The sequence below is a fragment of the Aulonocara stuartgranti genome, assembly GCF_965226115.1.
Source record: "Aulonocara stuartgranti genome assembly, chromosome: 3".
Taxonomy (NCBI): domain Eukaryota; kingdom Metazoa; phylum Chordata; class Actinopteri; order Cichliformes; family Cichlidae; genus Aulonocara; species Aulonocara stuartgranti.
In genome coordinates, this window is record NC_138941.1 from 70,103,351 (window position 1) to 70,126,942 (window position 23,592).

General features: G+C 42.4%; 2 protein-coding genes across 2 annotated transcripts in view; one reads left to right on the forward strand and one right to left on the reverse strand.

Annotated features, from left to right (window-relative positions):
• LOC309693309 (hemicentin-2-like) overlaps positions 1-23,592 on the forward strand; it is a 1,543,010-nt gene that overhangs the window by 708,872 nt on the left and 810,546 nt on the right. Inside the window, exons 16-18 of the mRNA XM_082512410.1 lie at positions 9,949-10,287; positions 12,155-12,487; positions 13,221-13,559. Of these exons, the coding sequence (XP_082368536.1) occupies positions 9,949-10,287; positions 12,155-12,487; positions 13,221-13,559 (1,011 nt within the window). The remainder of the gene's footprint in view (positions 1-9,948; positions 10,288-12,154; positions 12,488-13,220; positions 13,560-23,592) is intronic.
• LOC309695816 (butyrophilin subfamily 1 member A1-like) overlaps positions 1-23,592 on the reverse strand; it is a 129,277-nt gene that overhangs the window by 39,429 nt on the left and 66,256 nt on the right. The gene's annotated exons all lie outside the window — the stretch shown is intronic.

Genomic DNA, 23,592 nt, shown 5'->3' on the forward strand with positions numbered 1-23,592 from the left:
TGATGAATTAAAATTTTGTTTGAAACTTTAATGTAATCTCAGATTTTAAAATCACATTTTAACTGAGCAACAGAATCAATATCAGACTTGGTCACTTAAACAAACTAAAAGTCAGATCAGCAGATCTTGAGAACACGGACATGTCTGCTTTAACTGCATCACTCTGCTGGACTTTGCTGGTTGTCGTGGTTGCCTCTGCAGGTGAGATTTAACTATTTGTTTCTGGGATAATGAGGAATAAAGTATCAGTCTGGTTTATATTTGAATGATATTTATTACTTATGAGTTATTATCATATAGATTTAGTTTGTCTGTGGTGTGTTGTAGTGTCAGGAGTCAGTATGCAGCTACAAAGCTTTTTGTTCAGTGTATACAAACAGCTGTAGCTCCATAAAGGCAGCATGCAGAGACTCACAGTGTCTTATAATGAGAGGCTGCTTTCTCTCACACATTATGTTCACTTATTATCAGCACATGTTGTTGTTCTGTGGAAGCTAACATCTTGTAGTTTCTGACTGGGGGTGGGTTTGATTATCGATTTATCGATTAAAATCGATTCTAGCTTGGATAACATAAAATTGATTCATTAAAATCCTGAATCGACTTTTAGATATAATTTTATTTCTCCCGAAACGCCAGAATCGCAGGTTAAACCTCACAAAATTTCATCAACCACCAAATAGCTATAAACAGATGGTGGTGAAAGCAGCAGAGCACAAAACTGGCACGAGGCTTGCTGCCATTCAGGACATTTGTCTTCAACGATGCCTCTGCAAAGCACACAGCATCATCAGGGACCACAGCCACCCAGCACATACAACAACAACAACCTTTATTTATAGAGCACATTAAAAGCCTTAGGCATACCAAAGTGCTTTACAAAAAACAATAAAATAATACAGTTAAGAGCATTAATATCAAATATAATAAGAACAGCAGACAATGTTCACAGTAGAAAGCCACTAATAAAATGGACTGCAGCACATAGATTATAGCAGACCCAGTACCGCATGATAGAGAACACCAAGAATGAAGGAATAGTAAAAAGTTAATGCAATAGGTCGCAGTTAACAGTCAGCATTTAACGGGTAGAGAAGGCAAGTTCAAAAAGATAAGTTTTAAGGCGTGCTTTAAAAGAAAAAATAGAATCAGACTCCCGAATGCCAATCGGGAGGCTGTTCCATAACTCAGGTGCAGCAAAGGCAAACGATCGATCGCCTCTAGATTTCAACCGAGATCTGGGCTGAACTAACAATAACTGCGAGGATGACCTTAAAGCCCTGGCAGGGACATAAGGGTTTAAAAGTTCCTTAAGATAGGTTGGTGCAGTATTATTGATAATTTTAAAAGTAAGCAGCAAAATTTTAAATTGAATACGGTATTTGATAGGCAGCCAATGCAGCTCAGCAAGAACCGGAGTAATATGGTCAAACTTCTTGGTTTTAGTTAGAATACGTGCCGCAGCATTCTGAACTGTCTGTAATCTATGTAGAAGGGTAACATGGAGACCAGAATAGAGTGAGTTACAGTAATCTAGTCTTGACGTTACAAAAGCATGAATGAGCTTTTCTAAGTCATTATACGGGATATAGTGTCTGGCCCTGGAGATGAGACGAAGCTGATAAAAACTAGATCTGACAACAGCAGACACCTGTTTATCAAGTTTAAAGGAGCTGTCAAACAAGACACCCAGATTCCTGACAGTATCAGAGAAAGAACTAGTAAGAAAGCCAAAGGCATCTTGAAGTTTGGCGCGAAGGGCATTACTGCCAAAAATCATGATTTCAGTCTTTTTTTCATTGAGAATAAGAGTATTTGCCAACAGCCATTTCTTGACCTCACTCATGCACTCACGAAAGTTATTTAAAGATAAAGCAAGATCATCATGTAACTCAAAATAAATCTGGATGTCATCCGCATAATAGTGAAAAGCAATGTGGTATTTCTCAAAGATAGCGCTTAAAGGAAGCATATACAGTGAGAAAAGGGTCGGGCCTAACACAGAACCCTGGGGGACACCACAGCAAACAGGTACAGGGGAAGAGGAAGATGAGGCCAGATGTACCGAAGAAAGCCGATTGGAGAGGTAAGATTTGAACCAGTCCAAGGCAGTGCCCTTAATGCCAACAGAGTGCTCTAATCTTGCGACTAGGATGTTATGGTCAACCATATCAAATGCAGATGAAAGATCCAATAGAACTAAAACAGAAGGACGACTATTATCAGCCATGAGTAAAAGATCATTAAAAACACGAAGCAGCGCTGATTCAGTGCTATGATGTTGTTTAAAGGCTGATTGGAATTTATCATTTATATTATTCTCGTCCAGGTAGGTCTGCAGTTGAAGTAGAACCACCTTCTCAAGGATTTTAGCCAAGAAAGGAAGCTTGGAAATCGGTCTATAGTTGGCAAAATCACTATGATCCAGGTTATTTTTCTTTAAAACGGGTTGAATAAAAGCATGTTTAAGAACTGAAGGTACATAACCAGAAAGCAAGGAGAGGTTCAATATAGACAATAGACAGGGTCCAATTACATTAAAACAATCCTTGACTATACGAGATGGAAGAACATCATGTACACAATTAGTATTGTTTAGTTTCTCAGTTATACGCTTCAGAGTGGGAAGTGAAATTAATTCAAATTGATGTAAGGCAGCAGAACAGTCAGGATTAGACATACTGTCAGCCACCAAAGGAAGCGTAGATCTAAGAGATAAAACTTTATCTAGAAAGTAGTTTGAAAATTTTTCACAGAGACCTGGGGAGCACGAGAGTGGCATAGAGGGATGAGGATTCACCACTGAGTTAAAAATTTTAAATAGGATGCGAGGATTGTCACCATTAGAAGTAATAATCTTAGCGAAGAAGGCTGCTTTAGCCATTCTGGCAGCAGATTGGAATTTCGAGCGGCTAATACGTAAAATGTCATATGATGACTGGAGTCTATCATTCCTCCACCTCCTCTCATCGCGCCTGCACAAACGCCGTAGAACACGGACAGAGTCGTTTAACCAGCATTGCGAGTAGGTTCTGGGGCGTTTGTGTTTGATAGGTGCAACAGTGTTAAGAATCGAGGAACATGTAGTTAAAAAAGTATTGGTGAAATTCTCAAGTGTGTGTGGGATAAAACAGTCCGACATATTAAATGAAGAATTAACAAAAGATGTAGAGAAGTTGACCACAGTATCGGCGTTAATAGTCCGAGTAGGATGGAGAGGAACCTCCAAGTAAGGGTCAGTGATACCCAGGTCAACGTCAAAGATGACCGGGGAATGATCAGAAAGTCCAGTATTTCTAATTTCCTTAATGCATATATCCACGTTAAATGAAAAAACCAGATCAAGGGTGTGACCCTTAACATGAGTAGGTTCATTTACCCACTGGGTAAGATTAAAAGAGTCAGTCAGTGCAGAAAAATCTTTAGACAGGTGGTCATCCATACAACAAACATGAATATTGAAGTCACCAGAAATAACTACAGAATCATATTTAAAAAGAATAGAACCCAAAAAATCAGCAAATTCAGAGATGAACATCTTATGATATTTAGGCGGACGATAAGCCACGACACACAGAGTAGTTCGAGGGCCAGTCAATTCCAATAGCTGAGCTTCAAAGCTAGAATAGGTTGGGGAGGGTAGCAGCCGTGCCTCAAGTTTATTTCTAAAAACCGAGGCTAAGCCACCACCTCTACCAGTAAGCCTCGATGAGCTAAAAAAGGCACAGTCAGAAGGGAGAAGTTCAGAGAAGGGGATGAACTCACCCGGAGAGGTCCATGTCTCAGTCAGAAATAAAACATCCAGACCCGAGGAGAGAAAAAAATCATTTAAGAGGAAGGCCTTATTAGAAAGAGACCTAACATTAAATAAGGCCATCCGAGTCCGAGGAGTCCTGTCCTTAGTAGTAGCTCGTTTGAGGGTACTGAGGTTGTTTTGTTGAACACCACGGCCAGGCAGTGATATCCAAGAACGAGCAGAGTGGAAGGCCACTGGGCAGGCAGGATAGGACTGAGGGCCAACGGGACATATCCAACGGTGGTTGAGCAGTTTAGCCGCAAAGCGGCTACCAAGATGGTGGATGAAACGAGAAAATTCACAGCTAGTAGGGGGGTAATCTGTAGCCATGGCTCTGATATAAGCCTTGAAGCGGACACGGACACCACTCCTTCTACCCCGTCTCCTGGGACGTATCCTGCGGGGCATGGGAAGAGGTAAATCGGTCAGATGAGTGGGAGAGACGGGCATCAGGGGAATGGCATCACCCGCGGTCCCAAGATAGTTCGGTCGTTGAGAACAGGAGAAACGAAGATTCAGGAGCGTGTTTCTATCATAGGTTATTAGCGTACAATCACCTAGAGAACAAAGTGCCAAAGATAAAGACACAAGGAGTACAACGCCGAGGCGCAGACGGAGTCGAAGACGGCCAGCCATGCACACCGGCACATCAGCTGTTCTCCTTGTTACTACCTGGCAGACGTTACAGGAGTCTGTCTGCTCGGACTACAAGACTTAAAAACAGTTTCTCCCATCAAGCCATACGACACCTCAACCACAACACTTAAACACACACAACACAGTCCACAGGACGCACTCAGAAGCTACCCTGCAGCTTCACAAGTACTCTGTACAATCTGCACTGGTCACTTCACTTTATTAGTATTTATATTAAGGGAAAAAATTTGCACTACTGTAGTAACTGCAAACATTTTTTTGTACTACTCAGTCTGCTCATTCCTTTTTGCGATAGATTCTGAAGCTGCAGGTTTTATTTCTCTCCAAACAATATTGACTGAACCAGCAGCAAAAGAAGATCCAAACTACGCTTCACATAAACATCGTCATAAATTGGTTTTGCTTTTTTGCTTTCACCGCGATAAAAATCACACTTCATGCAGAGCTCTCTCTCTCTCTCTCTCTCTCTCTCTCTCTTCAAGAACAGTTTCCCATCTAAAAATCTGTTTTCTGCATTATTCGCTTGTTTATTACGCACAAGTCTACCGTTGTTTACAGCGCTGTCGGCCGCTGTGTTTTTTTCCCTTTTGCTTACTTCCAAAAAGAAAACCTAATTTCTGCCGTTCAATAGGCTAAATGTAAACAAATGTAAATGGACAAATGTAAACTTAAAGTTATGCAAAAATTGCAAAACGCTTAGCTGTGCCTCTAATAAAACCTCTGTAACTTTGCTCTGCCTTACTTCAACAGCATCAGGTAATGTTAATGGTTTTCTTTCATTTTTGATCTACTGCAGAATATTTTTTAAGGTTTTCTGATATAAAATCCCAGGCAAGAAAAGTTGCCTTTATGTTTTTCTGTGTTTTATCCTCAGTTACTTTGACACAAAGGCATCTGCTGTGATGCTCACTGTTAGGTTTGTAGCTTGAACCCATCCGCTGGAACGTTGAAGACAATATAATTACACTGCTAAGCAAGACACAAGTAGGCAAAGTTCTTCATGTTACTCGTGCACGGGAGAGAACCGGACAACCGCTTGACTCCAGTTGGTCTCGTCCGTCCTCCTGTAACACTGCCCTTTTATTGAGGTTACATGAATATGCATAGGTTCATTAACATACGACGTCTACATACAAACAAAGAGTACCTTGCCTGTGTGTGTGTGTGTGTGTGTGTGTGTGTGTGTGTGTGTGTGTGTGTGTGTGTGTGTGTGTTGCTGATCAAAGGGTTAAACATCCTTGGTCAGGAAGAGGGTAGCCTCCCCCTCACCCTAGATGGTTCATCCTAGATAACACGGTGAGGAAGTCCTGCAGTTCATCTAAACAAAGAGCACTTAGACTAGAACAGACGTAGCTACGTTAATCCTACCATAAAACAATAAGACACGGTATGACCTCTCATGCTCCCAAAGTGCTGTCTAATACACACAAAGTTTGCAGACTATCAAGGATCAAAACCTCTACCAATCTACAACTAATTACAAAACTCTAAGCATATATAAGTAAATATTTCTAAGCATAAATGACAATCAACAATACAAATCTAACACTCACACTTTTGATAAAGTCTCACAAGTGTCAGATTTCTTTTTATATATATAAAAATATGGAAATGTACTGATACATAATCAGAATTATAATATTTCTGACTGAGGCAAAATTTCCCTGAATCGAATCGAAACGTGGATCGAATCAATTTGGGACCTTGTGAATCGGAATTGAATCGATTCTAGAAATCAGCGACGATAACCAGCCATATTTCTGACACTTTGCATGTTTAGCATGAGGCTAAAATTCCCCCTCAGTGGGTCACTGGTGACCTGCTGGATGTTCAGAGGTTCATTAAATCCAACATGACTAAAAACTCAAATGTCAAAGGAAATAGTTGTACTTTGACCTTTAACCTCTCTGCTCTGTGTTGTTTCCTCTTTCAGACCAGAAAAACATCACAGCTGAAGTCTGGACAGGACGTCACTCTGACATGTCGAGCTCCAAACATCAGACGTGGTATTGGAGAAGAGATGACCTGTTGCCAGAAAATGTGTTTTTGTACCAGCATGGTCGTTTCGATCCAGACAACCAGCATCCATCTTTTAAGAACCGGGTGGATCTGCAGGACAGACAGATGAAGGATGGAGACGCGTCTTTGATTATGAAGGATGTGACGATTAATGACGCTGAAACATACAAGTGTTATGTTCACATGGAAGAAACTCACTCATGGGAGCTCAGCAGCATCATCTACCTCAGGGTTTCTCCAGGTGAGCGAGTAGAGTTGAGAGTGTGTGTGATCAGAGGTGAAGCTGCTTCCTGGTTGTTGATGTTTGTTTGTTGTATGGATGAGAGAGGTCCCGTTGTTGTTGTTGTGCACAAATCATTGAACAACACAAACACTTAGAGCTGCTTTCAGTGCTGCCTGTTTTGTTACTGCACACATTTCTGATGGTCCTACAGTCCAACGTAGCAAACGTCTCCCTGAAGCCTCTCCTTAGAGACCAAAGGTTGGATCAGAGCGAGCAGCTGAAAGGACACATCTATGAATGCAGTCAGAGACTTTCTCACAACCTGCGAGAGTCACCACATTCCCAAACCAGAAACCGTGGATGGACAGATCAATCCGCACTGCAGTAAACGCCAGGACCGCCTCCTACAACGCGGGTCTCGCCACTGGCGATATGAGCGCCTACAAAGCGGCCTCATACGGCGTGCGGCGCGTGGTGAGAGATGCCAAACGCCGGTACCGGGAACGTGTGGAGTCCCGCTTCCACCAGGGCGACACACGGAGTATGTGGCACGGACTACGCACCATTACGGACTACAAAGCCAGGGACACTGCGCCGATCAACGCCGACTCTGCATTCACCAACGAGCTGAATCGGTTCTACGCCCGTTTCGAGGTTAACCAGGCGGCTAATGCTATCTACTGCCTGACTACCGAGGACAGTGACGTCATCAGCGAGAGACCGGTGACCAGCATCGCGGAGCATGACGTCCGAGCGGCACTGAGGAGAGTGAACACAAGGAAAGCGGCGTGGCCAGACGGCATCACCGGCCGTCTGCTGCGCTGACCAGCTAGCAGGTGTGTTCACTTACATCTTCAACGAGTCCCTGGCGAAGTCTGTGGTCCCCACATGCTTCAAAAGATCCACCATCATCCCTGTGCCCAAGAACAGCAAACCCTCATCCCTGAACGATTACCGGCCAGTTGCACTGACCTCGGTAGTAATGAAGGTGTTTGAGAGGCTGCTGAAGAACATCATCTCCTCCTCCATCCCAGACACCACAGATCCGCTGCAGTTCGCCTACCGATCCAACAGATCCACAGAGGATGCCATCGCCCACGTCCTACACACCACTCTCAGCCACGTGGACAAGAAACAGGGTAACTATGTGCGAATGTTGTTTGTTGATTACAGTTCAGCGTTTAACACAATAGTGCCCTGCAGACTGTTCACAAAGCTGAGGGATCTGGGACTTAACAGCCGTCTGTGTGCATGGGTGTTGGACTTCCTCACTGGCAGAACTCAGGTGGTGAGGGTGGGCAGGTGCTTCTCCAACAGCATCACCATCAACACAGGAGCACCTCAGGGATGTGTCCTCTCACCACTGCTCTACTCCCTCTACACTTCAGACTGTGTGGCCACCCATGGCTCCAACACCATTGTGAAGTTTGCTGACGACACAGTGGTGTTGGGTGCCATCTCCAACAACGATGAGACGGCCTACATGGATGAAGTGAAGAATCTGGCATCATGGTGCCAGGACAACCACCTCCAGCTGAACGTCAGCAAGACCAAGGAGCTGGTGGTGGACTTCAGAAGGGGTCAGCACAGAGACTACAAGCCCATTATCATCAATGGAGCTCCAGTGGAGAGGGTGCAGTCCTTCAAGTATCTTGGTGTCCACATCTCCTCAGACCTGACATGGGCTGCCCACATTCAGGTCCAGACCAAAAAGGCTAGGCAGCGCCTGTATCACCTACGACAACTGAGGAAGTTCAGGGTCTCTCCAAAGATCGTTAGACCGCTGAGAATGGTTTACCTTGAAACAAACAACTGTCACTCTAACGAAGTCCTAAGGATGTGGCATGTTTGTTGACGTTAAAGCCGCTACCGCTAACTGTTAGCGTGTTTAAGATAAAGCAATATAAGAACAAACACTCACCCTTGCAAACACCAAACTGTATCCATCACGGAGACGTTTTGTTCCAAGGTTGTGGACCCACCCGCTGACAAAAAAATTGTACGCCTCCAGACTCTTGAAAGCTTTCATTTGCTGCCTAGTGTAGTAAGAAGTCTGGAGGACCAAGTAGTTGGTGATATCCACAGCCTCGATAGTAGGCAAATCCTTTACTTCTGTGGTGTATTCGGACATTTTCAAAGAATACGGATCACGTCCGATATATTTTTTTAACTATCTGTTTATATCTCTCCCGAGAAACGGGGTCTAAAGTTGCACAATAGCTGCTCTCCTGACTCTCCACAGTGTCCTCCATGTTTACTTCCGCCCTCCACTCAAAAATCGCGCTGCCTCCGCACGTCATCAGAACCACGTGACCGCAACCCAACTATTGGCTTGGCTGAGATTAAAGTTCTAAAGTTTTCACACAGCTGAATAAACGTCCAACAGAAAACTGATTAAACAGAAGTGTGAGATGATCGAGAATTTATGCTGGTATCCTGTTATATCTTAAATAGCATGGAGCACACGGCTGGGTTTATTAAACTCCACTGAGACATCTGGTGACACAAAACTAGAAGGCAAGAACGTCCAATTTCACAGACACTCCCTTCGGTGTACCAGGCCTCCTGAGGACCTAGCCCACGTAGACCAGGAAGGCCGGGTCCTCATGAAGATGTAGCCCATGGATTTGGACACCCAATTAAATCTGACTTTAAAAGTCTGATTAAAATTTTCAACTTTGTTTTTGACGCCATTGTTGTGTTTGTCACATTAAGCAGGTCAGGTATACCAGTTAGAAACCAAACACAGTTTCCACTGTGTGTGTGAAGGAGACACGAGGCTGGGTGGACACTTAACATCTGTAATCCAGCTGTGAGAGAGACAAAGAAGTGTAATGTGTGTGTCAGTGTGATGTGTTGTAGTGTCAGGAGTCAGGATGCAGCTACAAAGCTTTTTGTTCAGTGTATACAAACCGCTGTAGCTCCATAAAGGCAGCATGCAGAGACTCACAGTGTCTTATAATGAGAGGCTGCTTTCTCTCACACATTATGTTCACTTATTATCAGCACATGTTGTTGTTCTGTGGAAGCTAACATCTTGTAGTTTCTGACACTTTGCATGTTTAGCATGAGGCTAAAATTCCCCCTCAGTGGGTCACTGGTGACCTGCTGGATGTTCAGAGGTTCATTAAATCCAACATGACTAAAAACTCAAATGTCAAAGGAAATAAACAAAATATTTAAAGTCAATCATTCTGGTCATAATTGTACTTTGACCTTTAACCTCTCTGCTCTTTGTTGTTTCCTCTTTCAGTCCAGAAAACCATCACAGCTGATTCTGGACAGGACGTCACTCTGACATGTCGAGCTCCAAACAACAACATCTTAGCTGTGCACTGGAAGAGAGCTGACCTGAAGAAAGAATATTTGCTTTTGTACCGAGATCATCACTTTGTTCCAGACAGCCAGCATCCATCTTTTAAGAACCGGGTGCATCTGAAGGACAGACAGATGAAGGATGGAGACGCGTCTTTGATTCTGAAGGATGTGATGATTAATGATGCTGAAACATACGAGTGTTATGGCTTCATGGCAGAAACAAACTCATGGAAACTCATCAGCTCCATCTCCCTGACTGTTGTTGATCCTCCAGGTGAGTGAGTAGAGTTGAGTGTTTTTGTGATCAGAGGTGAAGCTGCTTCCTGGTTGTTGATGTGTGTTTGTTGTATGGATGAGCTGGTGGATGTCAGAGGTAGACAGATGTTTCTCCAGCTGTTGTCTTTGTGGCTGGTAGTCTAGAGTTGTAGAGCAGCATTGTTTGGTTAGAGCAGAAACAAAGACATTTATGAATCCGTCTCTTCTTCTCTTGCTCTCTAACTCGTCTGTAAACATGTGTGGGGAAACTCAATATTAAAGCCTACAGCTGGAGGGGGAGGGGAGGGGTGGAGCTGGTGGTGGTGAGTCTGTGAAAGTGAATCCTGCCGGTGCCATAGCTGCTGAAAACGTACTTAGTGCAGACACAAAACGTCCATCAGCTTCAAAGTGTGTCAGAAAAATGTCCACATGGTGACTGATGGATGAGAGAGGTCCCATTGTTGTTGTTGTGCACAAATCATTGAACAAAACAAACACTTAGAGCTGCTTTCAGTGCTGCCTGTTTTGTTACTGCACACATTTCTGATGGTCCTACAGTCCAACGTAGCAAACGTCTCTGTTACGTCCCCACATGAAAGCTAGGCGAAGAGGGTGGGGAGACAGTAAGAGTTGGATCCGGGTTGAAATGAAAAGAACGCCAGGCAGAGGTATTTAACACAAAATAAATCTTTATTGTAATCAATTAACTCAATAATCATATAAATAATAACAACAGAAAGAGACAGCACCGCTGCTTTAATGATAAATCAGACAGGTCAACCCAAAGAGATAGTGACCACTTCAACAAAGAAAACAACTATAAGGCTTCAACAGAAAAAGACAGCAACGCTGCTATTGGCAATAACCAGGCAGACCAAACCCAATAATGGAGGCCGCCGTTACGTCAGTGAAACCAATGCTCAGTTAAGAGCTACTCACAAAGCCTCTCCCACATCCACACTGCTCTTCTCCAGCTTATATCACCTCTAAGGGTAATTGGTGGTAAACGAGGGCAGATGAGCAGCAGGTGTGTCCTAAAGGAGAAGGCAGGAGCAGAGAGAGACAGGGGAGGGGCAATAAAGAAGGAGGCGGAGAGGGAGAGGACAACACCACGCCCACACACTCCCACAGCCTCAGAGGATGTAACAGTCTCCCTGAAGCCTCTTCTTAGAGACCAAAGGTTGTATCAGAGCGAGCAGCTGAAAGGACACATCTATGAATGCAGTCAGAGACTTTCTCACAACCTCACACTTCATCTCATCACAGTTAGATTCAGGTTTGAACTCAACTTTAAAATAAGAATTTAATTTTCAGCTGTGTTTTTGACGCCATTGTCGCGTTTGTCACATTAAGTAGGTCAGGTATACCTGTTAGAAACCAAACACAGTTTCCACTGTGTGTGTTAAGAAGGCATCAACCTGGGTGGACACTTAACATCTGTAATCCAGCTGTGACAGAGACAAAGTGTAATGTGTGTGTCAGTGTGGTGTGTTGTAGTGTCAGGAGTCAGGATGCAGCTACAAAGCTTTTTGTTCAGTGTATACAAACAGCTGTAGCTCCATAAAGGCAGCATGCAGAGACTCAGTGTCTTATAATGAGAGGCTGCTTTCTCTCACACATTATGTTCACTTATTATCAGCACATGTTGTTGTTCTGTGGAAGCTAACATCTTGTAGTTTCTGACACTTTGCATGTTTAGCATGAGGCTAAAATTCCCCCTCAGTGGGTCACTGGTGACCTGCTGGATGTTCAGAGGTTCATTAAATCCAACATGACTAAAAACTCAAATGTCAAAGGAAATAAACAAAATATTTAAAGTCAATCATTCTGATCGTAATTGTACTTTGACCTTTAACCTCTCTGCTCTGTGTTGTTTCCTCTTTCAGAGCGGAAACTCATCAGAGCTGAGTCTGGACAGGACGTCACTCTGACATGTCGAGCTCCAAACAACAACATCAGACGTGTGTATTGGAGCAGAGATGACCTGTTGCAAGAGAACGTGTTTTTATACCAGCATGGTCGTTTCGATCCAGCCAACCAGCATCCATCTTTTAAGAACCGGGTGGATCTGCAGGACAGACAGATGAAGGATGGAGACGTGTCTTTGATTCTGAAGGATGTGATGATTAATGATGCTGAAACATACGAGTGTTATGGCTTCATGGAAGAAACTCACTCATGGGAGCTCATCAGCATCATCTACCTCAGGGTTTCTCCAGGTGAGCGAGTAGAGTTGAGTGTGTGTGTGATCAGAGGTGAAGCTGCTTCCTGGTTGTTGATGTGTGTTTGTTGTATGGATGAGCTGGTGGATGTCAGAGGTAGACAGATGTTTCTCCAGCTGTTGTCTTTGTGGCTGGTAGTCTAGAGTTGTAGAGCAGCATTGTTTGGGGAAAGTTAGAGCAGATCACATTAAGCAGGTCAGGTAAACCTGTTAGAAACCAAACACAGTTTCCACTGTTTGTGTGAAGGAGACATGAGGCTGGGTGGATACTTAACATCTGTAATCCAGCTGTGACAGACACAAAGAAGTGTAATGTGTGTGTCAGTGTGATGTGTTGTAGTGTCAGGAGTCAGGATGCAGCTACAAAGCTTCTTGTTCAGTGTATACAAACAGCTGTAGCTCCATAAAGGCAGCATGCAGAGACTCACAGTGTCTTATAATGAGAGGCTGCTTTCTCTCACACATTATGTTCACTTATTATCAGCACATGTTGTTGTTCTGTGGAAGCTAACATCTTGTAGTTTCTGACACTTTGCATGTTTAGCATGAGGCTAAAATTCCCCCTCAGTGGGTCACTGGTGACCTGCTGGATGTTCAGAGGTTCATTAAATCCAACATGACTAAAAACTCAAATGTAAGAAGAAATAAACAAAATATTTAAAGTCAATCATTCTGATCATAATTGTACTTTGACCTTTAACCTCTCTGCTCTTTGTTGTTTCCTCTTTCAGATCAGAAAAACATCACAGCTGAGTCTGGACAGGACGTCACTCTGACATGTCGAGCTCCACACAACAACATCTTAGCTGTGCACTGGAACAGAGATGACCTGAAGAAAGAATATTTGCTTTTGTACCGAGATCATCACTTTGTTCCAGACAACCAGCATCCATCTTTTAAGAACCGGGTGGATCTGAAGGACAGACAGATGAAGGATGGAGACGTGTCTCTGATTCTGAAGGATGTGATGATTAATGACACTGAAACATACAATTGTGGTGTTTTCATGGCAGAAACAAACTCATGGAAACTCATCAGCATCATCTACCTGACTGTTGTTGATCCTCCAGGTGAGTGAGTAGAGTTGAGTGTGTGTGATCAGAGGTGAAGCTGCTTCCTGGTTGTTGATGTGTGTTTGTTGTATGGATGAGCTGGTGGATGTCAGAGGTAGACAGATGTTTCTCCAGCTGGTGAAAACGTACTTAGTGCAGACACAAAACGTCCATCAGCTTCAAAGTGTGTCAGAAAAATGTCCACATGGTGACTGATGGATGAGAGAGGTCCCATTGTTGTTGTTGTGCACAAATCATTGAACAACACAAACACTTAGAGCTGCTTTCAGTGCTGCCTGTTTTGTTACTGCACACATTTCTGATGGTCCTACAGTCCAACGTAGCAAACGTCTCCCTGAAGCCTCTTCTTAGAGACCAAAGGTTGGATCAGAGCGAGCAGCTGAACAGACACTGTTACTCAGTGATGAAACAGACTTTAAGCTAGTTTCACTTCATTTTATTAGACTCTGTTGCTGCACACACATAAACATCTGCTCGTGCATTTCCTTTTGCTTCTTCCTCATTACAGTAAGAGTCCAAGTGCAACAAAGCTTACAAGTCAAAAGAATTGACTCTCTTAAAAGAAAATTTAAAGCTTATAAGTGAAGCTTTGTTTTTCTCCACTCCCCGTCCTTTTCCTTTTGACATGAATACACTGTAACAGTGGCAACATAAATTGTGGCATGAAAAATAGTAATACCATTACAACAATACAGTGTCATGATCCTGGGTCATCGGATCCAGCGTTCTTAGTTTTCCTGTGTTCCTGTCTTGTTAAGTTAATTTGTTATTCTATGGGTTCTTAGTTGTTCAGGTTAATTTACTGGATTTCCCCTCGTGTCTTTATCCCCCTTGTCTCCCTCTGTGTGACCGTGTATATAGTGGTGTGAGTTATTGTGCTTTGTTCATACTCCTTGTGTTCTTTGTTTTCCTCTTTCCGTCATGTTCTCTCTCTGCCTCTCTCTGTGTTATGTTTAAAGTCTGCGTCCTGGTGTCAGCATTTTCATTTTCGTGTCCTCCCTGCGATGTCATGTGTAATTGTCCCCAGCTGTGTTCCCCGTGTGCTTCCACTTCCTTCATTACCTTCTGTGTATTTATGTCAGAGTCTCCCTTTGTTCTATATCGCGTTGTCCCACATGCAGTGTGTTCCCTTGTGTGCCTCACTGTGAAGTTTTGTTTGTGTTTTCCCAGTATAGTTTAGTTTTGTATCTTTTCCTTGACTCTGCAATAAAGCAGTGCTTTTGAGTTTATATCCTGTTTCCCGTGAGTTTGCGTTTGGGTCCTCTCCTGCCTGCACAGAGCCGAAATATGAGATACAGATATTTTAAACTGTTTGTCTTAATCAAATTTCCCTTGTCCTTCTTTAAGTGCCCTATGTAACCTGAAAGCAGCAACTCCTTTTTTGTAAGGCATTCTGCTAGGTACTCTTTTGTGTTGCATCAAAGGACTCGCTCCACCTTTTGAGTCTGGATAAGTTCTTTCATGCTGCTTATCTCAAAACGCACTATTTTTTCAGTGACTGATTTTGTAGACTTGAGTGCATCAACAAGTGAGTGATTATCAGTGACACAGGTTATAAGTGTTGGATGTTTTACATTAACAGTGGTGAGTTCAGAGTGTAGCGTTGATAGGAAAATGGCATTTTCAATACCATGTGACATGGCAAGTGTTTCACCGGTCAGTATATTGTGTACAACCCTCTTGACTCTCTTTGACTGCCATGCCAGCAGTGAGAATCTTCCACTGTTCCCCACTGAGATGATGCGATCTCTTCCCTGTGTGCCTCCATCTGACAGATTTCTGAATGAGGAATCACTGAACACAATCAGCTTCAAAGCAGTGTCACTTCCTAGATACTGAAAATTCAAAGCAACCTTTGTTCATTTCAGTTTTCACACTATAAAGTTTGCTTCATGCAAAGTCTGCACAGTTGCAGTTTTTATAGCTGATGCCAAGCTGCTGGCATTAAACATTCCATCTGGTCTGTCCACCCAAAGAATTTGACCAATCTTAGACCTGAGCAGATCCCTTTCCTTATCATCAGGGGGGTGAATCTTTTTCCATAGCTCTTGAAGGCTTTACATTTATAGGCTGCATATGCTGATTTTAGCGATCCTGATGTACTTGCACTTTCTTGTCAGTGATAAAAAAAAAGGTTGTTTCAACATACCATTAGTTTTCATGTTCCTTACATCCCACCTAGAATCCATCTCGTATTTGCACATACCACTGTACCATTGTTCAAAGTCTATGTTATAGTTTGTCATGTTTACAGTGGGGTGTCTCGTTATCTGGTTGAATAAAGAATAAGAGTATTGTGTTAATACCAGTGTCCTTGTTCAAATCATCCAACGGTAATTCCGTCACTCTTGTCCTCCCAGAGAGCGCCAAACAACAGCGAGTGCTTGCTTATCTTTTTTGAGCTCTGTGACTCGTGCCTAGATCATAACTTCATTCTTCGAGCTTTCATATGGCTTTAAGCAAGTTTAGCTTCACTTTATTAGACTTCATTGCTGAACACACATACATATCTGCTCATACCCTTCCTTTCGCTTCTTCCCCTTCATAGTAGGAGTCCAAGAGGAACAAAGCTTGTAAGTCAACAGACACATCTCTCAATGCAGTCAGAGACATCTTCACAACCTCACACTTCATCTGATCAAATTTAGACTAAACTTTAAAATAAGAGTTGAAGGATCAGTATAAATGCAGACAAGTGTTGAAGGATTAACTGTCTGACTGACTGTTACGTCCCCACGATGAAGGTCAAGGGGGTGTGTGCGGACTGGTAACAAATGGGTCCAGAACAGAATGAAAGGAGAACAGACAGAGGTGTTTAGTAAATAAAAGTTTTTATTATAGATAAACTTAACATAAAGAGTCGGCAACGCTGTTTTACCAATAACACTAGGAAAAAGGTCGCAACAACAAAAAACTCCACACCACGAGGAGATACTTCCAGGGGCCCCACAAGATCACCCTGTCACTAGCAGCAGCTAGCTTTACTGCTTCCACAACTCAGGCAGAACAATCACACACCTAGAACACAAAGTGGCGACACCAGAGAAAACCACCCTCTGTCATCCAGTTCATCCCCAGCTTATATGACCTCAGAGAGGTGATTGCTGACTGGGCCCAGGTGGTAAATGAGGCCAATGAGCAGCAGCTGTGTCCTGGGGAGAGAGAAGAGCGAGAGAGAGACAGAGGGGCGGAGCAAGAGAGTAGGAGGCAAAGAGAGAACACCACACCCACACAATAGTAGTTTCAGGAGGTCCTGCTAGGGCCGTATCACTGACTGCTTGAAGTCAAGCATCCATCCACTTAGATGGCCTCCATCAGTTTTCTTTAGCACAGTCTTGCTCGCTCTGGAATCGGTGTTAACCATCCTCATCTGTGAGAGTGTGAGGCTCCACACTGAGCTCATTTTTTATTAATTAATTTACTTACATTATGTCCTGATAGCTTTAACCTTAGAATTTAAACCATGTGTAGTTGAGCAGACTCAGTCCTCCCTGCATGTTTCAGGTGTTGCTGTTACAGAGAGAGAACGGCTGCTGTCAGTCTGCCATGTTTAAATCAAGGCAAAATACTGTAGCTGTGTTTCTGCTAGAGCTGGGTGATAGAACGATAACGATATGTATTGCGAAATAACGTTTTCTCGATAGAAAAGTTAAACTATTGTGATAGGCCTCATCTCTCTTGTCCTCTTAAAAAAAAAAACAAAACAAAAAAAAACAGCCAATCCAAATTAACTAGCGCAGAGCCAAACCAATCACAGTCGCAGCGTCACGTCACGTGACTTGTTACGTACAGCACAAGTGCCAAGCCGCACATGTGTATTTGTTTGGGAAGCAGCCAGCCGCCGTGCCGCCCGGGTAATGGAGGAAATGAGTGTGCCGACTAGAGAAAAATCAACCAAGAGCGTGACCGAAGGTTACCGAAGAGAAAACCGATGATGGTTCCAATGAGATTGTCGAACGGAAGAGCCATAGAAGTTCTGTAGTGTGAAGGTATTTCGGCTTTTTCAAGTCTGACAAAAAACAGAGTAGCGTGCACTGTAAATTGTGCCGAAAGCAAGTCTGGAAATACAATAAACAGAACAAGCATGCTCATCTCTGACTGGAAGCGCTAATTCGTCATTCGGCTTTTGTCAGACTAAAGTAACTGTTAAAACTGTTTGAAAAGCTAAGCTATACAACAAGGAGAGATTGAGAACTTCCTTTTAGTTCTCAGTTTATTTGATATTGACAAAAGTGAGTCAATTTTGTCTGTGTTACGCCCCACTTACAAATGAAGTGTTGACTGGGGTGAGGGGTAACACAAAGTAAAAGAGAACACATGAACTACTGGAGAATAGATGTCATTAAACATGATTTATTGCCCAAAACTACTACAGTAAAAATAAACACAGGGAAGCTCTTTTCTTCAGGGTCTCCAAGGCCAAAACAAACAAAACACCCCCTTTAGCTTGAAATCAAACCAAGTACTCACTAACCAAAACAAGATACAATGGCTGAGCTCCCTGTCTAACCAAAAACAGGAGAAAACAGTTGAAACTAAAATGGCAGAGAACCCCTACCTGCTTCCACAACAATGAACTAATTAACACAGTAAGGGCACACCTTTGCTTACAATGAAAGAAAGAAAACCAAAGTTTCACAGAGTTTAAGGTCTCACACACATACACACTAAGGCCCGCTGCCCAAAACAATACAGCTCCGGCAAAAATGGGGGAAGTGGCAGGAGTGTGGCAGTTTAGGATGGCAGACTATATGCCGTGGCTGACGAACACACCTCAGCTGTGGCTCATGAGGCAGACCTGCAACACAAGAAAAGGAGAAAAGACACTCCTCTACAGAGGGAGAGCCACTAGAGGTCAGCGACCGTAACAGTCTGTTCTTCTGTAAAACAAACTAAGATTTATTTTTAGAATTAATATTTTGTTTCTAAGTGGTATTGACAATTTAGTCTGTTTTGTTTGTTCTATTTTGAAACTTAAACGCTTTAGCGGCTGCCTTTTGTGTAGTTTGCAATATTTGCCTTTATTTATCTGAAAAAGTCTCATGTTCCTTAAGTACATCTACCCTGTTGAACTTATTATGAGAAATAAATATTTAAATCCAAACAAGCTGCTGATTATTTCACATTTTACTTGTGAGCAACGGCACATTTAAATCTTACAAATATAGTTATTTGGCTTGTATCGTGATAGATATCGTTATCGCCTGAAATGAAAAAAACATATCGTGATATGAAAAAATTTATATCGCCCAGCTCTAGTTTCTGCCCTCTTGCTGTAATGTTCCTGAGACCAGCTGAGCAGAGTTACTAATCTGTAAGCAGTTTCCAAATTCCAGAATCACTGCCTGGATCGTTCTACAAACTTTGGAGGAGACTGATCACATTATAAATTTGAACCTCTCATGCTGAAATCATCAGTGATCCCTGACACATCTGGACCAGCTGTGATAAATTGTTGTTCTCTTACATCATCATCTCCTCTGGATTTTGGTTAAAATTAATTCATTCATGGTTGAGAACATACGAGCTGAGCTTTGTACACTGACAAACCCCAGTTTGCCTGTGTAACAACTGTATTAGGAAATTAAAGATAATTAATTCAATAATTATCAGGGTTAATGACACAATCACACTGAGCTCACTGAGGTGTTAAAAGAATCCTCTTTCAGTTTGCACTTTTAGTATTATTATCCTAGTATTTGAAGTGCTTCATATATAAACATTGTAAATTATGTAAACAGTGTAGTTTGTTTGGTGTGACAGAGCTGTTATCACTGAATCAAAGGTTCAGATGTTCCAGCCTCATAATAAACAAACACATTTTCAGAAATTTGAGGATTTGACCTTCCAAAAGTCTCAGGCATGTTTTAATGATAGTGATGTGTCGGTTGTGAACGAAACGGCTCTTAGAGCCGGGTCTTTGAAGTGAACGACGCGAGCCGGCTCATTATTGGGAGCCATGGTTTTTTATTTCTTCTTTCTCTCACACTCGCACTTTTTTTCCGCTTCACTCCACGTGCGAGCCTTGTGCTTTGCGCTGGGCAGAGGGGGGAGGGGCAGTAGTTACACTCAAGTAGCACAGGAACAGAGCGGGAGGGAGAGAGAGAGAAAGAGAGCCAGGTACAACAACATCACATTAGAAAGGTATAGTAATCATCCACAACTATTTTCAGTTGGGGATGATAAAGGATTCAGAAAGTTTATTCATGCAGGTCCATATGACAGAGAATATGCATCTTTTTGTTTTCATATTATAATTTATGTTTAATTGTGTTGTGGTTTGCAGTGTTTTGTGTTGTTTCACTTTAAATTTGTTTAAAAAGAAAAAACTGAAAATTTTAAGTTAAAAGTTGAAATGTGAATAGTTGGTTTTTGTATTATATGATATATTTATTACATTTTATGTGGAGTGAATAAATCAAAGTATATTTACGGTGGCTGCTAGAGACAAAGCACGTACAAACCCCGAAGCACGTAAAAACTCCAAAACACATTAAAACTCAGAAGCACATAAAAACTCAAAACACGTACAAAACACAAACAGAAGTGCTCCAGGACGCTAGGCGCAGTGTTGAGCTTTTGTTACCTAGTGGCTACACAAGCCAGGATGTACCAATGACCGGATTTGGTGTGTTGTAGTAACAGGTAAATGAACAATATATTATTTGTGTATAAATACACAAACAATACACGCTTTCAATTGTGTAATTTAAGTGATCTAGGTAGCTCTGTTTTGGAAGTTCAGTTAACGCTAGAAATGTGTTTTGGAGTTTGTACGTGCTTTGTCTGTAGGGGCCACTGTATATATTTATATATAAACATATATAAATAAAACAACTTTTTTTACATTAGTTATCCCTTTTGTGCATAATTTTATATTGTTGTTAATTATAAATTAATTAAAGCAACAAAACAACTTGAAGAGCCGTTTGGGAGCTGAAAGAGTCGGCTCTCTAAAAAGAGCCGGAAATCCCATCACTATTTAATGAGCTCTCACAGATCTGCATATCAGCTGGATGAAACCAACATGACCTCCGACCCTGAACGAACTGTTAGACCTGTTATCCACATAGCAAAATTGGCATGGCCCGAATCTGGGCCACACAATGTGCTTACACATGTTCCACATACCACAAAGAATGACGACCCTTTGGTGACCCACACATGGGCCAGCACAAGGCCAGTTGCAGACACACTGCTGGCCCTGTGCTGTCCCAGAACACTTTCAGCTCTGGTCCCAGAATTCAGCCTAATGTGTACCTTAATTAAGCCATGTAATAACAACATGTGCATAATAGTGCAAAAGCAACATGACAAAACTTTGTTCAGACAGTGAATGGAATGATTCTTATACAGCATTTTTCAACTCTCCCAGATTACTCAAAGTGCTCTATGCAACATGCTACATTCACACACTTTCTCTTAACTGAGTGCTTCCTAACTACATTCATATATGCTCGCACTCATGACATGCAGACTGGAGAAGCCAGGGATCGAACCACTAACTTTCCGATCAATAGGTGACCTGCTCTACCGCCTGAGCTACATCCACTCACTGGCAAAGATGAGTAAACCCTCACTAGGTTTTGGATAAAGTGTACACTCACAAACCTGTCAAACGTGCACTTGAAACATTGGCTACCATTGCAGTATAGTATTGCAACATGGCATTTGGGTCTTCTAACTAAAATAGGAAAATAGGAACATAAATAGTGCCTCATTGCCAGACCTGGCCCGCATCTGGTTGACATACACTCTGCCATGACACCAGTCAGTCAGAAGTGCCAGCTTGATGCTAGATCCCGGCCAGGCCTGTTTTCTATGAGCCTGGGCCACATAAACCAAACCACAATCGAGCCAGATATGGCATGACATCACATAGACAGTGCCATCTATGGCAGGCCTGGCCCATATCTGGATGACAAACGTCTTATCGTGCCAGAAGTCAGCCAGCAGTGCCGGCTTGATACCAGATCCGGGCCAGACCTGCTTGCTATGAGGGAAAAGGGGATGGATTCTGTTCTGTTCTTCACTGACAGCTGACAGCTCACACCTGTTTCTCACCTGCAGGTCAGACAGGAGGAGACAGAAATGAACTGTGAGTCAGACGATCTAAGGACAGACACCAATGAACTTTCCTGAACATCCAGCAGACATCTCTGATGATCATCATGCTCACACTCAGACCAACAGTGTGTGTCTGTGCTGTCAGTGACTCTGAACTACAGTTTATTCATCTTCAGGCTGTTCATGAGATTTACTGACACAAAGTCAAACCGTGTTACAAACATACATGAATTTTTATGAGCTCTAATGTCAGGATCAGTGAGTGTTTTTGTGTTGGTTTAGGTTAGGCAAATTAATTCTTTTATGTTGGTGTGGTTGTTTATTAGCTTCATGTGACTTTTTCCTCCTTAAGTACAGCCCACTGGAAAACACTTTGTATAAAAAAAAATCTTCTCTTTGCCTGACATTTTTTTAGTTTGTAAATCCATCTCATCAGACTTAAGAGGTTTTACAAACTGTTATAGGGGGTGTCCAAATTCATGGGCTGCATCCTCTTGAGGCTGCATTTGTAGGCCGATTATGTCACAGCGACGTGACGAAGGCTGTCCAAATTCGTAGACTTCTCCGAATGCAGCTGACAAATCTCTTCTCCTTTTCCCCGAATTTGAAGGATGGGTCGGGTGTGTCCTTCGTGGCCCACCGTATCCCAGAATTCATAGCGCGGCCCAGCCAATTCCAGTTTTCAACGATGTCGGCAGCTACTAAGTTTTTAATATTACTCTTATTACTCTTTCTGGGTCACAAAATAAACTTTTAACATATTTTCAGGCGAGAATGTAGCTGTGGAAAGTTCAAATATCTGCTCGGTTTATCAAGATATCACATATTTGCAAATGTTTGAATGTGTGGTTCATACAGAACTTGGTCAGTGACACTCCCATAAACACATGAGTACATTACATTAACACATGAAAGAACAACAGTGTGGCATTAATCATTACAGCAGTAAGGACCATTTTTAATCAGCAGCCAGTTTGATGAACTGATGCTCTGTTGTCTGGTCTGACCAAAGCTCTAACTCCAAACATCACTCCACTGTTAAAGCTTCTGCACTGACTGTTTCAGGTTCAGTTCAAATCATGGTTCTTATTTTTATGGCCTGACGGTGTGAAGCCTCCACCTACATGACTGAAGTGCTCCACCCTGCTCGACTTTTTTACTCCTCTCTCTGTGGCCTTCTTTAAACAGCCTCTTGGTGTTTTCTGTGTTGTTTGGTTCATGTGTCCACTGTGCCTTTATGAACACTGTTATATCTCTGCAAAGCAAAGGGCATTTTTTTAAAGACAATGATAATGAGGGAATTTGTCAGGTTTATATAGTGGATTGTCATTTATGCTTAGAAATATCTACTCATATATGCTTAGAGTTTTATAATCAATGGTAGAGGTTTGATCCTTAATAGTCTGCAAAAACTTTGTGTGCATTCCAGAGTGTTCTGGCATTCACACCCACATCCTGGGAGCATGGGAGAGGTCGTACCTTCTCTTATTGTTTTATGGTAGGATAAACATATCTATGTGTGTTTTAGGCTAAGTGCTTTTTGTTTAGATGAACTGCTGGACTTCCAGACCAGCAGGTTTAGGGAAGTTGTTTATGGGGTCATACACTGACCCCCCCCCCCCCCCCCCCCCCCCCCCACACACACACACACACACACACACACACACACAGGTAAGGTACTCTTTGTGTGTATGTATACGTCATATGTTAATGAACCTTCAACGCTCCAGCGAATAGGTTTAAGCTACAAACCTATCAGAATTCTTTCTGTGAATGAATGAAATATGAGCAGAATGTAAGGGCTAATAAAGCCCTTGAGGTGACTTTTGTTGTGATTTGGTGATATATGAATAAAATTGAATTGAATTGAAATGAATAAAGATTTACACATATACCTGTTGAATGCGTTTTTTTCATTGTTTTTGTCCCTGCAATCACAGACAAACCTCTATTTTTGAAGTGC